Source organism: Mus caroli, chromosome 7 (genome assembly GCF_900094665.2).
Source record: "Mus caroli chromosome 7, CAROLI_EIJ_v1.1, whole genome shotgun sequence".
NCBI classification, from domain to species: Eukaryota; Metazoa; Chordata; class Mammalia; order Rodentia; family Muridae; genus Mus; species Mus caroli.
Window position 1 is genome coordinate 143,555,935 of NC_034576.1, and position 8,529 is coordinate 143,564,463.

Sequence of the window (8,529 nt, forward strand, 5' to 3'; positions counted from 1 at the left end):
AAAAAAAAAAAAAGTTTGTATTGTTTCTTACAAAAATATTTGTTAGGGTTTACCACTGAAGCATTCTGAATGCAAGATTTCCTTTGGGGGTGGGGAGCAGCGTTGTTTGTTTTTTATTTTTGTTTTTTGATCTTTTCAAGACTGGGTTTTTCTGTAGCATTGGCTTGTCCTGCCTCTGCCCACTGAGTGGTGGGATTAAAGGTGGTTAAAGGTGTACACCACCATGGCTGGCCTACAAGATTCCCTTTGTTGAGAAGTTTCATTCTCATGTCTGTGTGATTTTTTTGTAATGTTCCTTCTTTCCTTTGGGCTTTTGAAAATCAGCAGGTCCTTTTGTTTGCTTGTGTGTTTGGTTGGTTGGTGTCTGATTACTGTTGTAGTTGTTTACTTCTTTGCCATTGTTGTTTTGTTTTTGTGGCAGGGTCTTTCAGGTTAGTCCTAGCAAGCCTAGAACATGCTATATAGTCCAGGCTGGCTTTGAATTGGATTGATCCTCCTGCTCCCACACGCGTCTGCCTCCCAGAGAGCTGTGATTGTAGGAAGACATCACCTACTGTGTCCTGCTCAGACGTCACTGTTGCCTCTATTTACTCTTGCTAAGGGGGTAACTTTGGACTTTATTTAAATTTCTGTGTTTATGGTTTACTAGTTTGTGGATTTTTGCCCTCAGGTTTCTTCCATTTCCTTTGGGTCTTGTTTTATGGTGTGCTCTTTTGGCACTGTTTATTTAGCATCCTTGCTGGTGATGGAACCCAGGGTCTTGTGCACACTAGACAAGATCCTGCCACTAAGTCACACCCCAGCAGTGTTTCTAGCTTGTTAAGGCAAAAGCTGAGATCATCGATCTTGAGTAGTTTTCTTCCTTTATCAATTTTTAAAATGTAATGTATGAGTGCTCTGCTGCATATACATCCGCAGGTGGCAAAAGCACCTGATCCCTTATAGATGGCTATGAGCCACCATATGGGTGCTGGGACTTGAACTAAAGACCTCTGGAAGAGCAGGCAGTACTCTTAACTGCTGAGCCATCTCCCCAACCCCAAGTGCCTGTTTTCATTTTGTTCTGCTTTGTTAAGCTCCAAATATGTTTTAATCTTCTTACATTTTCTTTGTGACTTCATTTTGGGTTTTGTTTTGTTCTGTTTTTCATTTCTTTGATTTTTTTGAGACAAGGTTTATGTATCTCTGGCTGACCTGGAACTCATAGACCAGGCTGTCCTGGAATTCAGACAGACCCACTGCCCTCAGCCTTCTGAGTACTGGGACTAAAGCCATGAGGCACTACCATTTGTCTGGGCTATGACTTCATTTTTGACCCATAAGTCATGTTTTCCATATGCCATTCACCCATCCATCGTTTATTCACGTTTCTGAGGTTTCACTCTCTGGCCCAGCCTGGCCTGCACCGCCTGATCTCCCTGCTTCCATCTCCCAAGCAGAGGGATCACAAGCATTCATCACCATGCCCAGCTTTGAGAATTCTTTAAAGTTTTTATTTATTTGTTTGACTGTTTTTGAGACAGGGCTCCATAAAGCCCAGACTAGCTAGCCTTGAACACTGTGTAGATGAAGTGAACCTTCAACTCCAGGTTCTTCTGTCTGCTATCTTGCTAGTGTTGAGATTACAGCCTTGCTCTACCACACCCTGCTGAAGTTTTTTGTATTGATCTCTGCTCTAATTCCACCAAGGTCAAAAACCTCTGTGCTTTCGGTCTTGTAGCCTTTCTTGAGACTCCTTTGGTCGCCTAGCAGCATGACTTTGTTTTGTTAGTTGTGAGGCGTTTCGTTTTAGTGTTTACCCTGCCTGCTACAAATGGAAGACTTGTCTCTCATCCCACTGCGTTTCTGCCTACTCATTGTTGAACCTGTTTGCAGCCGGCAAGCTGGCCTAAATCTTGCATCTGCGCAGGTTACCTACAGTAGTTTTGCTAGGGGTAGATTCATACAGATGCTTTTCAAGGTGTCACTAATTTGTCAGTAAAGAGGCTGGGCAGGAGCTGGATGAGAGCACGGCTTCTCTGTCCAAACACACAAGTGCAGCTCACAGGGACTTTGGGCAATGGATAGGAGAATGTGCAAAACTCAATAGTCATTTCATTCCTGAAACAATGGTCTCCTAAGAGTGTCAGTTTGCATATTTTTATTCAGTCAGGCTTCCTGCATTTCACTTTGTTAAAAAGTTACGTTAGTGAGGCTGGAGAGACTGGTTAAGAGTTTTGTTGCTTTTACAAAGAACTCAAGTTTGTAAAGTTACACCGGGGACTGGAAAGATGGCTCAGAGTTAAGAGTGCTTGCTCTTCCAGAAGACTTGGGTTCGGTTCCAAACATCCACATGGTGGTTCCTCTAGTTCCAGGGGATCGGATGCCCTAGTGTGACCTCCATGGGCACCAGGTACTGGTACACACACACACATATATCACACACACACACACACACACCAAACAAGGGTGTTGTGTCACATGGCTGTAATCCCAGCAGCACTTGGAAGACAGAGATAAGAGGACCACTACAAGTTCAAAGCCAGCCTGGGCCACTTGTCAAATTCCAAGCTAGCCAGAGCTACATAGCAACACCCTGTCAAAACAAACAAAAAAGAAGAGATTATTTCTGGTTTGAAACCAGGATTTGTTTTTCATGATAAAGGTCCATTCACTCTGCTTTAAAAAAAAAAGAAAGAAAGGAAAAAGAAAAAGAAAGAAAGAAAGAAAGAAAGAAAGAAAGAAAGAAAGAAAGAAGGAAAGAAAGAAAGAAAGAAAGAAAGAAAGAAAGAAGGAAGGAAGGAAGGAAGGAAGGAAGGAAGGAAGGAAGGAAGGAAGGAAGGAAAGAAAGAAAGAAAGAAAGAAAGAAAGAAAGAAAGAAAGAAAGAAAGAAAGGAAGGAAGGCAGGCAGGCCTGGCATAGTGGCATGGCACACCTTTAATCCTAGCAGAGACAGGTGGATCCCTGAGTTCAATGCCTCATCTACAGACCAAGTTCTAGAACATCCAGAGCTACACAGTAAGATCCTGTCTTCAAAACCAAATAAAGTAAAATAAAAAAAGTATAAAATACCCAAGCCATGTGTTGGTTACGTACTCTTTTAATCCCAGCACTTGGGAGGCAGAAGCAGGTAGATCCCTGAGTTTAAGGTCAACCTAGTTTACAGAGTGAATTCCAGGACAGCCAGAGATACACAGAGAACCCTTTCTCAATAAATAAATAAATAAATAAATAAATAAGCAAGCAAGCAAGCAAGCAAGCAAGCAACTAAACAGATATATAAATGAATAGACTAGATTAAGTGGCTGGGTGTGTACCCACTTGCCTCTCATTCCAACATTTGGGAGGCAAAGGTAGATGGTTCTCTGAGTTCTAGACTAGCCAGGGCAACAGTGAGACCCTGTCTCAAAATAAATAAATAAAATATAAAAATAAAAAAGTTACTTATAACCCAGTGTGGTGGCACACACTTGTAATCTCGGCACCAAGGAAGTTTGGGCAAGAAGTGAGTTGTGAATTCAAGGGCCTGGGCCATATAGTGAGACACTGTCTTAAAATCCTACTCCAGGGCTGGAGGAATGGCTCAGCAGTTAAGAGGACTTACTATCTGCTCCTCCAGAAGTCCAGAATTCAATTTCCAGCAACCACATGGTGGCTAACAATCATCTATAATGGGATCTGATGCCCTCTTCTGTCTTGTGGGCAAATACAGCATTCATGTACAAAAATAAATAATTTATTTTAAGCTGTACTAAAAACTTGCTTATTCTTCTGTAGACTTGGTACTCCTTTCCTTCAGTTATTTTGTTAGGTGTTACCTTTTTATCTTGGTTTGGTTGTTTTCAAGACAGGGTTTCTCTGTATAGCCCTGGCTGTCCTGTCACTTGCTCTGTAAACCAGGCTGGCCTCTAAGTTGCAGAGATTCACCTGCCTCTGACTCCTGAGTGCTGGGATTAAAAGGCTTCACTACCACTGCTCAACTGCATGGTGAACTCTTTATAAATATAAACAAAACTAGCCGAGGGCTGGAGAGATGGCTTTTACAGACAACCCAAGTTTGGTTCCCAACACCCACATCAGGCAGTTCATAACTCCCTCTACCTCTGGCTCCAGCGGTGCTAATACCCTCCTCTGGTCTCCCCTGACACCAGGCACAAACATGTTATACACATACATACATGCAGGCAAAAACAATCATAACATAAAATAAAAATAAAGGAAATAAAAAGAAAACTAGCCGAAATCAAGGAGAGCGAAACCCCAGGAAGCTAAGGTAGAAGGATTACTGTAAGTTTGAGGACATTCTGAGCTACATAGTGAATTATAGGCCAGCCTGGGCTACAGAGTGGAACCTCCCTTCAGAAAAGGGGTGAGGATCTTGGGATGCGGCTCAGTGTGTACAGTACTTACCTAATATGCACAAAGCCTTGGGTTTGACCCTCAGTACCACAGACCCGTACAAATATGGCAGCATAAGCCTGCAATCACATCACTTGGGAGAATCAGGAATACAAGGTCATCTTCAGCTACATAGCAAGTCTCAGTTGAGATCAGCCTGCGTTAAATGTTTCTCATATATATATGAAACAGGGTGTCAGTGGGTGGCCTGAAACTTGCTATGTGAATCAGGCTGGCCTCAGCATCACAGAGATGTATCTGCCTGCCTCTGCCTCCTGAGTGCTGGGATTAAAAGCATGTACTACCATATCCAGCCAAGTCTAGAAAATAGTTTAATTTTATTATTTCACATGTATGGGTGTTTTACCTGCATGTATGTGTCTGTATGCTACATGTATGACTTGTGGCTGTAGAGGTCTGAAGAGAGCATCAGGTCCCCTGGAACTGGAGTTACAGAGGATTGTGAGCAGCCATGTGGGTGCTGGGAACTGAACGCTGATCTGAAAGAACAGCTACTGTTCTTTTATTTGTTTGTTTTTTGGTTTGGTTTTTTTTTTTTTTTTTTCGAGACAGGGTTTCTCTGTGTAGCCCTGGCTGTCCTGGAACTCACTCTGTAGACTCAGAAATCTGTCTGCCTCTGCCTCCCAAGTGCTGGGATTAAAGGCGTGCAACAACACTGCCCAGCCAGCTACTGTTCTTAACCACTGGCCCATCTCCCCTGTCCCAGTCTAAAAGTTTTTGAGGACTTTAGTCAGCAATCATAAGCCACAAAGGCACACACCAGAGCAGAAAGATGACTTCTCCCGACTAAGGTGTAGCTGTGGCCCTTCAGATCCCCAGTTGGCTGAGGCTCCCAGACTGTCCCCTCTTGTGCCCAGGGTTTAAGTAGTAGAAGAGCTGTGCCTGGCAGTGACCTCTGACCTCTCCCTTAGCACCTGGCCACATTCATTATGGACAAGAGTGAGGCTATTGCCTCCGTGGATGACGCCATCCGGAAGTTGGTACAGCTGAGCTCCAAGGAGAAGGTCTGGGCCCAGGAAGTCCTGCTGCAGGTGAACGACAAGTCACTGCGACTGCTGGATGTTGAGTCCCAGGTACTGGTTGACAACAGCAGGTACAGGGAGCTGACGGACAGAGGCAGGGCCAGATGTCCAGTTCATCCAGATGTGTGTGGCATGCTGGTCTGTGTAAGGGAATTGAGCCGAGGGCAGTCAGGGAAAGCTGGACCCAGCTGAGAGTCTGGGCCACTTTTGGCAACCTAGACTGGCTTAGCTCTGCACCTGCTAGGTTGCTAAGCAACCAGGGCAGCACTGTTCTCTGGAAGAGCCTTGCTGGGTATCAAGCGAGATACAGCTGTGCCCCAGGGCCTATGCTCGAGGGCATCCCCAATTAGTGTCTATGTCCCTGTCGATGGGCCAGGTGTGGGCAGTGTTCCTGCTTTACACCTGTGAAAGTTACACATGTGTTCCTATCTGGGGAGTATATTCCACATACCGTGGCCACAAGAATCCATTGCTGGGGTGTCAGTGTGTTTCTCAGCCACATACATAGCGCTATTTATCATGATGGTAGCCTACATCCACATCCAAGGCCTGTCAGGCAAGGCTGACCCACTGTATACCCTCCCACAGGAAGAGCTGGAGAACTTTCCACTGCCCACTGTGCAGCACAGCCAGACAGTGCTAAACCAGCTGCGCTACCCCTCTGTGCTGCTGCTGGTGTGCCAGGACTCAGACCAGAACAAGCCCGACATCCACTTCTTTCACTGTGACGAGGTGGAGGTAAGGCAGACAGCCAGGGGTGGGCATGACGCCAGTTGGCCAAGCTGACTTGACACCCCTGTGTCTCCAGGCGGAACTTGTGCAGGAAGACATTGAGAGTGCCCTGGCTGACTACCGGCTGGGGAAGAAGATGAGACCACAGACCCTAAAGTAGGGCCCTGGGGGTGTATAAAGTGAGGGATCTTGCCCTTTTCCTTGGGGCACAATAGCCTGGGATGTGAGGGCAGCAGGGTGGCAGCACCCAGCAGAAGGGCCATGGCCAGGCTGAGCTATGTCTTCCTCTGCCCTCTAGGGGACACCAGGAGAAGATCCGCCAGCGGCAGTCTATCTTGCCCCCTCCACAGAGCCCAGCCCCCATTCCCTTCCAGCGACAGCCGGGAGATTCCCCTCAGGCCAAGAACCGTGTGGGCCTGCCCTTGCCAGTGCCATTCAGTGAACCAGGTAGGCTGAGGGATGGGTGGGGATTCCATTTGGGATTTAATGGAGAACCCTTCAGCAGCTGCTCTGTACCCCCTCCCCCAACAGGCTATCGCCGTAGGGAATCCCAGGACGAGGAGCCACGGGCTGTGCTGGCTCAGAGAATAGAGAAGGAGACGGTGGGTGCCCAGCCTCCCAAAATGCTTTTCCATCCTTGCCTGCTTCCTGTTGGCACTGGGTCTGGCTCATGGTTTCCAGAGTGTCCCACAGTAGGTGGGGGATGATCATGGCTGACCCCTGGTCCCTCTTCTAACCTCAGCAAATCCTTAACTGTACCCTGGATGACATTGAATGGTTCGTGGCCCGGCTGCAGAAGGCAGCTGAGGCTTTCAAGCAGTTGAACCAGCGGAAAAAGGGGAAGAAGAAGAACAAGAAGGGGCCAGCAGGTACCAACCAGAGTGATAGGGAAGGGGCTGGAGGACGCTGGGGCAAGAAATGGTAGGCACACAATAGCTGGAGGGAAGGAGAGTCTGGAAGGGGACAGCATCCAACAGCAGGCACTCAGCGGGGGTCCAGGGCTCACAACTTTCCATGTTTTGCCAGAGGGTGTCCTTACACTTCGGGCACGCCCCCCCTCAGAGGGAGAGTTTGTTGACTGTTTCCAGAAAACCAAGCTGGCCATCAACCTGCTGGTGAGTCAGCCCCGCCCTGTGTTGGGAGTGCGGGCCCACACACATGCACGCACACGCACATGCCATCTGTCACCTGCTTGTTCTTCCCACCCCCAGGCGAAGCTGCAGAAGCACATCCAAAACCCCAGTGCAGCCGAGCTGGTGCACTTCCTCTTCGGGCCTCTGGATCTGGTGACTGGGGCTGGGACAGGGCGGGGTCAGGGGCAACAGAGTGATCCACATGGGTTTGGGGTGGAGGAAACAAGTGCCCACCTTAGCATACTCAAGCTCTGTCTGGGTTCCCAGGAGGCCACAGTCCATCCCTGAGGGCCGGCCTGTAGAGCTGTGGTGGGTGGGGGTAGGCTGGGTCTGGTGGCTTTGGTGGGCTGGGCTTCCCCACTAAACTCACTCTGTCTAGATCATCAACACATGTGGCAGCCCCGACATAGCACGCTCTGTCTCCAGCCCTTTGCTGTCCACTGATGCCGTGAGCTTCTTACGTGGCCACCTGGTCCCCAAAGAGATGACACTGTGGGAATCACTGGGGGAGACCTGGATGAGGCCTCGGTATGGAGAAGGGGCAAGATGTGAACTAAACAGAGGTCTCGAGTGGGTTGGTCCCAGCAGGGCATGCGACTGACCTTCTGCTGACCACAGCTCTGAATGGCCCCGGGAGCCACAGGTGCCACTCTACGTGCCCAAGTTCCGCAGCGGCTGGGAACCACCCCTGGATGTCCTACAGGAGGCTCCCTGGGAGGTAGAAGGACTGGCATCTGTGCCCAGTGATCAGGTCAGAACTCCAGCCCAGCCCATGCCCACCCCTCCCCAGAGCTTCTCCCCAGCCCACCCGTGCTTCTACCCTCAAGGCTTCTAAAGCAACAATGTCTTCTACCCCAACCCCTGCAATGCCAGGTCACCTTGGCTTACCACCTGCCTGGGCATTTGGCCCTTTTCCCTCAATGCTGCTGGGTCACAGTACATTCATCAAGCTTTGTCCCTTGTCCCAAGACTGATCACAGTCACTGTAGCCCATCCACTACCCCACATCAAGCCCAGGCTCCCTGCTTTCCCCACAGCTGACCCCCAAGAATCGACTATCCGTACGACATTCCCCAAAGCACAGCCTCTCCTCCGAGTCCCAAGCCCCAGAGGACATTGCACCACCAGGCAGCTCCCCACATGCTAACAGGTAAGTCCCCACAGTGTGAACACCACACACTGTTGCATGTGAGCTACCTCCACACGGTGTCAAATGCCCCATTCTGGTGTAAAATAGTTATTTT

General features: G+C 48.5%; 1 protein-coding gene across 1 annotated transcript in view; it reads left to right on the forward strand.

Annotated features, from left to right (window-relative positions):
* Positions 1–8,529, forward strand: part of Eps8l2 (EPS8 like 2) — a 22,392-nt gene that overhangs the window by 9,835 nt on the left and 4,028 nt on the right. The window contains exons 5-15 of the mRNA XM_021168945.2: positions 5,310–5,471; positions 6,009–6,158; positions 6,229–6,308; positions 6,451–6,599; positions 6,684–6,754; positions 6,895–7,021; positions 7,179–7,267; positions 7,364–7,438; positions 7,665–7,813; positions 7,904–8,036; positions 8,323–8,435. Of these exons, the coding sequence (XP_021024604.1) occupies positions 5,310–5,471; positions 6,009–6,158; positions 6,229–6,308; positions 6,451–6,599; positions 6,684–6,754; positions 6,895–7,021; positions 7,179–7,267; positions 7,364–7,438; positions 7,665–7,813; positions 7,904–8,036; positions 8,323–8,435 (1,298 nt within the window). The remainder of the gene's footprint in view (positions 1–5,309; positions 5,472–6,008; positions 6,159–6,228; positions 6,309–6,450; positions 6,600–6,683; positions 6,755–6,894; positions 7,022–7,178; positions 7,268–7,363; positions 7,439–7,664; positions 7,814–7,903; positions 8,037–8,322; positions 8,436–8,529) is intronic.